The following is a 12,625-nucleotide window of genomic DNA, read 5'->3' as shown; positions in this document are numbered from 1 at the left end:
TTCACAAAAAGATGAACAGAAATGCTCAACATTGTCAAATCTAAACCTCCAGTCACGGATCTGGGTAAAATCCATCGTTTTTTTTGCCCACCATGCCACTCCAATATGGACTCAGTCATATGGAAATCAGTTGATACCCTCTTCATGGGAGCAGTGCAGCCCTAACTACCAAGCCAGGTTCTCCCTGGATTGTAAACAAGTATTCTGGGATGGTTTCGCGGTAACGCCCGTATCAGTCAGACTAGCTTGAATCCATAGGCGCAGTGAGCATGGGACCCGCGTCTGGACATACCCTGCCAACTTAGGGCGACTATAGCAACGGTATGCTGTACATTGTCAATCATCCAAACTTTCAGCCTAGGTATGCAGCTGCCAAGAGATTTTCTGACACCACCGGCCCTCATTCCACCAGTACTCGGCATCACACAGATTCACATAAGACTCCACGGTAACCTGTGCACAACGACCCCACACACGTTCCTGCCCGTAATACAAGAGCTGGCGCTGCCACATCTCTAGCATGCAGGCTATTTACTTTTACTCCCCCACCTTCCTATCCCTACTTACAGGACCCTCACTATCCCGAGGCATCTATCTGCTCCTGTTTCACACAGGATCCGCTTCTATCTTTGCCCAACGGACCGTCATACATGGGGTAAATGGTCATCAACACATCGCTTTTGCCCGTGCTCCAGCACACACTTTCAGCGCTCCAAGGGGTCCCTTGATAATTAACGTGACACCACTAGGCCACACAGGAGCATCACAGCCTCCTGTTCAGTTTCTTTCTCACCTACATCCCCCCCTGCAGTTTCAAAATGCGCACGCCAGTCCTTTTTCTTCCCTGCGCTCATTCATTGCTCCCTTTTATTATTATCATGTAACGCTGCGCCGCGTTGCACACATGGGGTTCTTCTCCGCTCGGGACCACTGCCCGGTGCCCACTTTATTCAGGTTCTCTGACAATGCATTCTGATTCACTTGCAGAATGTGTTTTTGTTTACCTCTTTCTCCCTGTCGGGATAGCAGAGGTGGGAGGAGTGACATCTCCCCCAACCCCTAAGAATCACTGCACTCGAGCACGCACAGGCCTCTGTGAAGATAAACCAGAAGCAACCACACCTCACTGTCCACTCTCTGCTACTCCCTGCTCGCCCTTTCTCCGCAGTCGGCGTCTGTACAGTCACTCTTTCATTCATTGTCCGCTTTTTGTGCCTCAATGGTTTACTTTTTACTTTCCATGAGACAGTCTAAAATCCGGTAAGCAGTCCAGTATGGAAGAGGATGTGGCCGAACGGCTAGAGCAATCAAACTTGAAGCTGGAGGACCGGTTTTGAGTCTCGGCGAGGACGCTCAACATCCTGTGATTCTGAGTAAATCCCTGTGCCCAACAACAACACAAATGAATGTGCAGCTGGTGCATCGGGTCCAGTTCGAGCTATATAAAAGTCCATAAAAATATTAATATTCTCTTCCTATCACCAACACGCAATTCATCCCTGCCCGTAGAGGATCTTCCGTTTCAGGGCTAATTAATCGGTGGCTTTCGTAGCACGCGTTTCACTCAAGCCCCAAGAGGCTGCCAGAGCCGTTAATAAACGGTGCCTACTCCTCTGCAATCAAATTTTTACAAACTGTTTTGTGCCTATTTGACAATGTACTGTGCAAAACTGTTCCGGTTTAGTCAAATTAGTGCCGTATTGTTATCACGTGCAAAAAGCTTAAATTAGGGCGGGGTCTTCCGGGAGCTTAACACTGTATTTACACTTTTTTCTAGAAACATTGTACAACTGTTTGTTTGGCCTCTTTTTCTATTTTAAGAATTACACATAACTAATAAGGCTTATACATATACAAAGCATCCTGCCTTTAAAATTTCCTTTTGCAACCCAACTCCTTTACAGTTCCTGCAGGCATATGCAGCACACTTCCCCCACTTGCAATAAACCTCCACCAAATGCCAAACTTTCCTACAAATGTAATCACGGCCTGGGGCGCTCCTACTAACATAAATTAACAAGTCGTTGACACAAAGCTTCACAGGAAAGACCAGCGACGCCATATGGACAGCAGGCAGCCACAACACATCTTCCACACTACTCTTTTCCTACCATTTGTTTCTCCCGTCAGTGATTTGTTCCTCATATGTTTCCTTCCAATCTGGCCCTATCTTTCCACACAACTTAAAGCACTTTCTATAACATCCTCCTGTGTCCTGCACCTTTTCTCTTCCCTCAAACCCCTATTTCCCCTTAAACTCTCCATTTAAAAAAAAAACTAAAACTCTCCAGTTCTCCCTGTTTGCTTGTCTGCCCTTCTGCCCTCTGTTAGACTCGCTTATTGTGCCTTTCTGCCCCTATTAGACTCTTTTTCCCTTGTTTGTCTGCCCTTCTGCCCTCTGTTAGACTCCTTTTTTGTGCCTTACTGTCCCTATTAGACTTGTTTTTTCCCTTGTTTTTCTGCCCTTCTGCCCTCTGTTAGACCCGTTTTTTGTGCCCTTCTGACCCTATTAGACTTGTTTTTTCCCTTGTTTTTCTGCCCTCTGTTAGACCCGTTTTTTGTGCCCTTCTGACCCTATTAGACTTGTTTTTTCCCTTGTTTTTCTGCCCTTCTGCCCTCTGTTAGACCCGTTTTTTGGGCCCTTCTGACACTATTAGACTCGTTTTTTCCCTTGTTTTTTTGCCCTTCTGCCCTCTGTTAGACTCGCTTCTTGTGTCCTTCTACCCTCTGTTAGACTGTTTTTTTCCCCTTGCAATCCCTGCATCACTCGGCGCAACCCCTGCACCACTCGGCGCAACCCCTGCACCACTCGGCGCAACCCCTGCATCACTCGGCGCAACCCCTGCATCACTCGGCGCAACCCCTGCATCACTCGGCGCAACCCCTGCATCACTCGGCGCAACCCCTGCATCACTCGGCGCAAACCCCTGCATCACTCGGCGCAACCCCTGCATCAATCTGTACCACCACATTATCACTCTGCAAAACCACAGCACCACTCTGTACCACCACAGCACCACTCTGTACCACCACAGCACCACTCTGTACCACCACATTATCACTCTGCAACACCACAGCACCACTCTGTACCACCACATTATCACTCTGCAACACCACAGCACCACTAAGCACCACACAGAATCAGTCAGCACCACCACAGCACAACTCAGAACCACCACAAAACTACTCAGCACCACCACAGCAACACTCAGTACTCCACCCTCCAAATCCACGCTATAAATCCACCCTCCAAATCCACCCTCCAACACCAACTACACCCTCCACCCTCCAAATCCACCATCAAACAGACTCAAAAAACAAAACCACAATCAAACTCCACCCTCCAAATACAAGTCCACCAAGTTATTTGCAAAAGTTTAACCAATTACCACTATACATTACAATAACTTTTATTTAAAAATTAATTCATACATTTCATTAGAAGCAATTGTTATTTGTAATATCAATACATATAAGTCACATACAAACACATATTGTATTACAATTGCAAAAGGTGTCACATTAAAAAAATTAAAACTATTGGCATTGTAAAATACAAAACAATTAATTCCTATATTTTCACTATTTAAAAACATAAATAAAAATCCTCATTTACAATACCAAAACATCAAACTTTCCTAATGCGAGACCTATTGCATTGCAAATGCTTGTTATATTTCATTTCACAACTGTTACACATGCCTGTAACCGCATGGCCTTTTTTCAGTTTTAATTTTTTTATATTGTTGCTGAATCTATAACGTTCTTAATAAAATTCTCCGAAATATAAACATGTAATAAACAAATAAGTTAAAAGTCTAGGATACACAATTACTAAATTCATGTACAAATAGAGGCAAATTTATACATTTCTAATTGCAAATACCTGAGTGGGGAAAATGGTTAAGGGAGCAAAGTGAAGTGCTCTAAAGTGGTCTGGAAATGTGTAGCGCTTTTTAAAACATCTAAAAAAAAATATGTCTACAATATGTGTAACAAAATTATTAACCTCACACATAAATCCAGGCAGGCCCCCACTTTGGCTCAGTATTTTATAGTATTTGTTGTAGGATTCAGGTACACTAGACTCAGGCACGTTATAGTTAGAAATTAGCATTTAAAAAAACTTTGAAATTCACTGAAAAAAACATAGGTTTCAGGTAAGTTATAGTTAGAGATTAGCATTTAAAAAACCTTTTGAAATTCAGTCTTGAACCCATACACCCAGTGTATTAACCACTCACACATCTCTGCAGTCACACACTTCCCACCCGCACATACACTGAGGCACCCATACAAACACTCAGGTAACCAAACAATAACTGATATAAACAGTCATGTAGCTACTCACCAACGCATGCACACACTTACACACCAAGTAACACACTGATACAAAGATTCACACAGTTTAGTCACTAACCCATGCATTCAGTAACGCATGTTTAATCACTCACTCATACAGTCACTCGCACACCCACAAAATCATCCATACAGACACTCATACACCCATTCATTTCTCAATACACCTTGGAATTTATATATATAAAGCATATTTAAACTTTACAGAAGCACACAGTCACTGGATGATGTCATCAGTAATGTCATGAATGATGTAATATGTGATGTCATCAGCAGTGCATTGCGGGGATGCGAGGTATAGTTAGCTGAACTAACTATAACACCAGAATTTCTATTTTATGAATGAAATGTCCAACTAACTATAACGTGCCTGAAACCTATGTTTTTTTCTGTGAATTTTTAAGTATATACACAAGACTCCACCAGGAGCAGATGCAACCTGTTAGTCAGCCGCCCTTTTACTGATCCAACGGACGCTCCTAGAAGACCCACGCTGAGGCACTCCGTGGCCTCACAAGAAGCGCACTGGTCCCACTAAGCTATTTGCCTTCGAACACCCACTTCCTATCATAAGATATTGAAGGTACTTTTGGGTATCGTTAGAGCTTTGACAGTAGCGTATGAACAGTAACTCACACTGAGCTCTTGTCCGCAAGTGCTGCTCTAAATACTGAATCTTATTTCAAATACAGGTCTTATGTGATGTTCATCCTTTGTTCCTGTAGCTGTCATTGCTCTTTAATACAAAGATCATGTATGTGTTATTACAGGTGTAATAATGTGAGGATTCGGAGCCCAGAAGCGGTGAAGAGTTATAAAGGTAAATATCATTGCGATGATTAGCTCTGAATACTACTGTTCATCAAAATGATATGGTGTGTTGTGGTGTGGTATGGCTTGGTATGGTGTGATATGGTATGGGGTGGTGGGCTATGGTATCGTTTGGTGTGGTATGGCATGGGATGGTGTGGTATGGTATGATGTGGCATACTATGGTATGGTGTGATATGGTGTGGTGGGCTATGGTATGATGTGGTGTGCTTTGGTATGGTATGGTGTGGTGTTCTATGGTATAGTGTTGTGGGCTCTGGTATGGTGTGGTATAGTGTTGTGTGGTATGGTATGGTGTGTTGTGGGGTGGTATGGTATGGTGTGGTGTGCTACGAAATGGTGTAGTTTGCTATGGTGTGGTGTTGTGGGCTACGGTATGGTGTGTTATGGTATAGTGTGGGGAGGTATGGTATGGTGTGGTGTGCTACGAAATGGTGTGGTATGCTATGGTATGGTGTGGTGTGCTACAGAATGTATGGTATGTTATGGGATGTTATGGTGGGATGGGATCAGATAGGTTAGTGTGGACTGGTATGGTATGGAATGTTATGATGGTATGGTGGGTGTACTATAGGGTGAGATCATGGTATAATATGGTATATTGGTATGGGATGGTTTGGTATGGTGGCAATGCATGGAATGGGATTTCATTATTTTATAGTGTGGTGTGGTGTACTACGGAATGGTATGGTATTGTATGGTATTTAGTGGTAACGTGCACTCACGCAAGGGTACAGTTACTTGATTTGTCCCTAAACTTTGTATTTTCAAGATTTTTCTAGATTTCTACTAATCTCCATTCTGTATACGTGCTGCCGCATTTCCTTTGTTTAAATCAATCTTCCCCTTGGACATTCATGCTAAGTTTATCGGAAATTCAGATGCGGTAATTTCACACCTCACATTAATTAGTTTATTTATTTATGGGTTTTATATAGCGCCTGAATCCCCCCCAAAGGGATATCTCTGCGCTTTGAACCGTGCTGCTGGACAGGCTGATGAGCATTATTAGAACAGAGCAGTCTTAAGAAGCTTTCTAAATCGGAGATAGTCAGGACATTGTCTCAGGTAAATGGGGAGTTGATTCCAATAAAGGGGAGCGAGGTAGCAAAAGGTTTTCCCATCTAACCTTGATTTTTTTTATTTAAAACCTTTATCATATCGTTCAACACAAAATACAAAAGTAGCCCTGCATCGACAGGGGCCGGTCACCACATGTATGCAGAACGTATCAGGAAGTCCAATAACACAGCTCTTCAGCCGACAACCCATGGGTCCGGCAGCGGTAAAGGATAGACGATGTATTGAAAACATTTCAAGATCAAGGATATGCCTACGGTTTCATTTTATATTTAACCCCCCCCCCCAAAAACAAGATAAAGAAGAAGATACAGGATATCCGGAGCTACACACTGGAGGTATAAAAATGTGGGTAGGCATTAAAAGGTAGTCGTGGATCAAGATGACCAACAGTAAAAATGCAAGCGCCAGTATGTTCACTAAGGGAGAAGAACAAAGCTACCTATCTATCATCATAGCCACCCACCCCAAACCCCGCCCACTCGTATGCTTCAGGATGAGACCGAAAGTATCGCTACCGGACCCCGCGAGAAAAAGGAAAAGGGGCCATAGAACACAACAAAGGCAAAATAACAACCCCCCCCCCCCCAGCACCCCCCACCCTGCACCCCTGCAATGGCTACGGCCTACCCCACTAGCAGCGTGCCTGTCGCCCAGAGGAATACCCTAAAGAGAGAGAAAGAGAAGAAAAAAGGGGCCATAGAACAAAACAAAGGCAAAATAACAAACCCCCCCGCCACCCCGCACCCCTGCAATGGCTACGGCCTAACCCACTAGCAGCGTGCCTGTCGCCCAGAAACGTCCCTAAAAGAGAGAAAGAAGCGGAGGAGGAGAAACAAAAAACACACTACCGGACTCCCTTACCCTCCACCAGATGCGACCGCCCGGAAACAAGTGCAAAATAAATGTAGCGAGATGCACAATCAATCCGGGTAAGTACGAAACATACCACCCGACTCCCGCATTTCACAGGTCACAATCCCAGCAGCAGATTAAATTATTTTCCCGTATCCTAAAAAGTCCCACAAGTTAACCCTGGCCAGTACGAATGTCTACTGGAGCACTTATAACCCAGGCCACAGCAACAATGAGAGAGGTAAAGTTTTCATGAAAGTTCAAGTCAGTATGAGCAAGCCAAATAAAGGATAAAAGTTCACGATCTCCACAGAGCAAGCGAGGAAAAGCGTGGAAGGATGATAAAACTTTCCAATAGTCACAGGTGATCTTGTTAAGGCAGTCAAGGTTGTCCATAGTGATATTCGGCGATATAGGGTTCAAGCAAGGGACGCTGACAATGTCCACGGGCGCGCGATCTGTCTCATAGGAATCAGCAGCGCAAAAGGGATCCGGCGTCTGCACAGGGACCTCGAAGTTGGATACACGATGTTTCGTTGGTGGCACCGCTGGCTGCGATGATGGCAAAAAGCCGCTGTCCGGTCTCCGGCAAAGATCACAGGTCACGGTGTTGGGAGAACACTGCTCTGAGGAGAAAGTCACACAAACAGGGGTACCGCAGGGCTCTAGTTTGAGCCCGGTATTGTTCAACTTATATATGACCCCCTTGATTGAGCTGATTTCGTCCTTTAACATCTGTACCATATCATACGCTGACGACACTCAGCTCATTCTAGTTCTAGATAGGGAAAATGGAAAGGCAGAGGAAAATCTAAAACACTGCCTTACCGCAACCTTCATTTGGATGCGTGAGAACCATCTAAAATGTAACACTGGGAAGACCAAAATTATACCTTTCGGCCCCCAAAACCCCTTTTCCCCTAGCCTATGGTGGCCATCGGATGCGGAATCCCCTCCGGATACCATCGCCACGGCCCGAAACCTAGGGATTAGGTTTGATAGTGCCCTATCTTTTAAACAGCAGGCAGGGGCAGTGGCAGGGTCTTGCTTTAACATCATCAGAGGACTCAGAAAGTTTTTTGATTTTCTCCCTCTGACAGCCAGGAAGACGGTGACAGTAGCACTCGTAACTTCTCGCTTGGACTACTGCAACAGCTTATATGCAGGACTCAATCGCTCTGTCCTGCATAAGTTGCAGATGGTCCAAAATGCTGCTGCCCGCCTGGTGTTAAAATGGCCGAGGAGGTCATCTGCCTCGGCTGCTCTCAAGGCCCTACACTGGCTACCCATTCACAAGCGCATACTGTTCAAGTTCTTGGTGATTACCTTCAGAGCATTCCACCAAAAAGGACCCAAATACTTTCTCCCCTGGTTCAAACGGTATGTACCAACACGCTCCCTCAGATCAGCAAGCCTGAATCTGTTACGGATTCCCAAATTCAGACTCTCAACAAGAGGAGGAAAATCCCTCGCAACACTGGGCGCAAAGGCCTGGAATAAACTCAGACCCAATCTGCGCCTGATCTCTGCTGAGAATAATTTCCGTAAGGCTCTGAAAACCTGGATTTTCAACCTGTCAGACACGGTCTGTATGACTCTGGTTTAGACACAGTTGTGTTTCAGTATAGAAGAGACAGATGTGCGAATTTGACTGTTGCCGGCCTCCCACCTTAGGCTACGGGCTAAAAGCGCCAAGATGCTCCTTGGAGTGACAGCCGCGCTATATAAGTGCATACTTACATTACATCATCCATTGTTACCGACAGTGCCTGGTAGTTGACGATGATCTGTGAGTGGAGCGCTCTAATGGCCGCCATTACGGCGTGCAGCGGTGGTGTGTCTTTCGTCCCCTCCATCTCCTCTCGTAAGCAACAGATCAGGATGCAGACCCCGGAGGCCGGCTACTCCAGGGAAGCAGGCAAATCTGGAGCGGACACCAACCACGGGCGCTCTCACCTCACGATTTTGCACCTTCGCCGCTGATCAGGGCCCCCCCCCGCACCCCCCCCCCCCCGACAAGCTTACTATGTCTCCGGGCGTCGGATACAGGGCCGCAGCAAACGATGTGTCAACGCCGTGGCGTGTGCGTTGAAGGCAGGATACGAAATCGCCGTTTAAAACAGGTAGATTATGTCCCCGTTCGGGAGACCGGACAAAGCCCAAGGCTCACAGCCGATGTTGTTCAATTCCAGCCCGGATGGGTTAGAAATCGAGGCCCCAGCTTCCACTCCAAGGTAGGCCGAAAATGAAACACAGCGTATCTCCGTCATCCGGTGTGATAAAAAGTTCTGGATTGCGCCTTCAGAGTCAGTCACTCCTCATATATATGGGAGTCTGGTTGGAAAACAGGATAACTTGCAGGATATACGAGCTGCTGGCGGAGGTCGGCGGAGCCGGGAACCTTTGCGGCCATCTTGCTTGCTAGCGTAGCTCCTTCCCCCTAACCTTGATTTGTTGATCCGTGGGACCAAGAGAAGCGATTTGGTTCCTGACCGGAAGATCCTAGAAGGGACATAATGATTACGTTTCTTGGCAATGTAGAGGGGGCCATTGGTATACAAGGCCTTGTGGACGGTGCAGCAGATTTAGAATTTAACCCGCTTGCGCACTGGAAGCCAATGAAGCTGTTGAAGGAGGGAAAGGGAGGCAGTTTTCTGGGGGGCATTCGAGACAAGGCGCACTGCGGTGTTCTGAACCACCAGCAATCTGTTAAGCGAGGACTCATTGGCTGAGACCAGGCAAGCATTGAAATAGTCTAAGCGGCTTATTACCATTGTCTGAATGAGGGTTTTACGAGTAGAATCTGGGAGGAAAGGAAAAACTCGCCATAACAAACCCAGCACGTAGAAGCAGGAGCCGGCAGTATAAGCGGCACGCTCCTTCATGGTCAAACTCGAAATCTAACAATACTGTTTGAATAAAGCTTTACTCCACCTGCTGGCCAAAAAACGAAGTGCACAGGCCCCAGTAAATACAGTTTCTACCGCTCACAGAAGCACCCTCTGATGTAGAAAATCCCTGTTGCTGGGGGGGGGGGGCTGAGGGGGGATGCAGGGGGGCTGGCCTCACTGGCTTGTGAACACAAAATGGAGGCTGGGGGTGCACTGTTTGAGCACACAGGCCTAAGCACAGAGCAAAGGAGAAATTTGGAGGGAAAACAGATTTGTCACCAAGGAATGAGAGGGACAAACTACAGAGGTTGGACTGCATATCCCACAATTCAACACACTAAATGAAGGCAATCATGGGCAGGGAAAACCACACATTTAAAACACAACACAGGTGATAAAATATGCAATTACAGGCAGGCTAAAATTACAAATTTTAACTGTAACAACCACAGGCATAGACAGTAAACACAGAAAGTGAAAATCGTTTTTTAAACAACTTTTTGTCTTGGAAAGAGACAGCACTAGTCTGTCTCCTTACCACTTCCTGGAATCTGCTCACTAGTGTCACGTGCTTTAGTGTAGTGAGCAGTCTAGTGCCGCTCGCTTTAGTGTAGTGAGCAGTCTAGTGCCGCTCGCTTTAGTGTAGTGAGCAGTCTAGTGCCGCTCGCTTTAGTGTAGTGAGCAGTCTAGTGCCGCTCGCTTTAGTGTAGTGAGCGGTCTAGTTCTGCGGGCACTTTAGTGTAGTGATCAGTCTAGTGCTGCGCTCTCTAGCGCCCCGTGCTCCTTCCAGATGTGGTGTAAATCAATCATATGTAAAACAGAAGCAGTAATTCCAGCCTTTGTTTGTGTCTTTAAATCTCTAATTGTGAATCTCTTCTCTGCAGTGATGGTGACTCTGGATCCTGATACGGCTCAGCCTCGCCTCCTCCTGTCTGAGGGGGGGAGACGAGTGAGATGGACGGGCACAGCACAGACCCTGCCGGACACCCCCAAGAGATTCACCCTCTACCCCTGTGTGCTGGGGAGTGAGGGGTTCAACTCCGGCAGACATTACCTGGAGGTGCAGTTGCTGCAGGAGGAGGGGGCGTGGGAGGTGGGGGTCGCAGAAGAGTCTGTGAACAGGAAGGGAGGGATCACATGGTCACCTGAGGGGGGAGTCTGGGCTGTGCAGGGGGCGGGGGGTAAGTACGTGGCTTTCACCTCCCCTCCGACCCCTCTGTCCCCTCGTGAGGAGCCCCTGAAGCTGGGGGTGTATCTGGACTATGAGGGGGGGCGGCTGTCCCTGTACAATGCTGACTCCATGGAGCTTCTCTACTCCTTCCCGCCGGCCCCCTTCACACAGAGGCTATTCCCGATCTTCGGTCTCTATGGGGTTCCCTGGGGAGGAGCGGAGCTGAGGCTGGTGTGAGTCCCCCTCAATTGTCATCCACGGTTCAAACACCAGCATTCCAAGCACCTTCTTCACAATGACCCTCTCATCTGTTTCCATGACAACCAGAAGCCTCAGTGAAACTATGTATCTCTTTTCCTTGAACATTTTAAAAACCAGGGCAGACAATGTTTTCCATGTGAATCATGCACTAAACCGCATGTAACATGATAAAGTCTCAGCAGAATTAAACAAGCACTGGCATAGTCAATAGGTCTCGCCTTTGGGTCCTTATAAGCCTTTAGCCAGAGCTATTAGCTTTGGCAATGTTTTTAAGGTATGTTGTCGAGCAGTGTGGCTGCTGTGCTCCGTACTACAAACCTGGTATCTAGTGCAGTGACGTGGGGCAGTGGCATGGTGTGGTGTTGTTTTAAGGTGTGTGTTGGTGGGATGATCTCTCTCCCGCAGACACATTATTTTCCAAGTTTAACTTTACATTTTTATTGACGCCTGAAAACCCCTGAACACACAAGGAAGTATTATTTGCAGCAGGCATCTTCATCCCCTGCTCTACTTCAGCATGAGTAGAAACAGGCACTAGATACAACGTCCATCTCTTTCCCGTAGGAACTTTAATCACCAAAGTTACCTTTACATTTGTATTGTTGCCTGAAAACCTCTGAACACGCAAGGACCTGTTCTTTGCAGCAGACACCTTAATCCTCTGCGCTACTTTAGCATGAGTGGAAACAGCCACTGGATAAAACTTCAATCTCTTTCACGCAGACACATTATTTGCCAAGGTTGACTGTACATTTTTATTGTTGCCTGAAAACCTCTGAATACACAAGGAAATGTTCTTTGCAGCAGACATCTTCGGGGTGGGCGTAGTTTGCGAAGTAGCGCTACGCGAAGCTACGCGAAGTGCACTTCGCGTAGTGCACTTCGCAATACGCAAGCTGCGTAGTAGCATGTTCGCACTGTGCAAGATAAGTTTTCAATGATTGCACAGTGCGGACAAGCATCCGGCACTGTGCAATCATTGAAAACGGCATCTTGCACAGTGCGAGCAGTAGATTTCTGCCGCTCGAGTAGATTTTTACTCGAGTGGCAGGTTTCTCAACGCGGACTGGTAGTTTCTCATCGCGAGCATGCGCGACCACTCGCAATGAGAAACCTGACCTCCCCGCGTTGAGAATCTCACTGGGAGGTTTATTTTCCGCGCTCGCGATCTGCAACT

General features: G+C 46.6%; 1 protein-coding gene across 1 annotated transcript in view; it reads left to right on the top strand.

Moving 5' to 3' along the window:
• Positions 1-11,640, top strand: part of LOC147663379 (E3 ubiquitin-protein ligase TRIM39-like) — a 209,826-nt gene extending 198,186 nt beyond the window's left edge. The window contains exons 5-6 of the mRNA XM_086950483.1: positions 5,130-5,179; positions 10,901-11,640. Of these exons, the coding sequence (XP_086806609.1) occupies positions 5,130-5,179; positions 10,901-11,424 (574 nt within the window). The 3' untranslated portion in view covers positions 11,425-11,640. The remainder of the gene's footprint in view (positions 1-5,129; positions 5,180-10,900) is intronic.
• The last annotated feature ends 985 nt before the right edge of the window (positions 11,641-12,625 follow it).

This window comes from Lissotriton vulgaris, unplaced genomic scaffold (genome assembly GCF_964263255.1).
Source record: "Lissotriton vulgaris unplaced genomic scaffold, aLisVul1.2 SCAFFOLD_1032, whole genome shotgun sequence".
Taxonomy (NCBI): domain Eukaryota; kingdom Metazoa; phylum Chordata; class Amphibia; order Caudata; family Salamandridae; genus Lissotriton; species Lissotriton vulgaris.
Note: the sequence above shows the minus strand (reverse complement) of the source record. Positions and strands in the feature narration are given on the sequence as shown.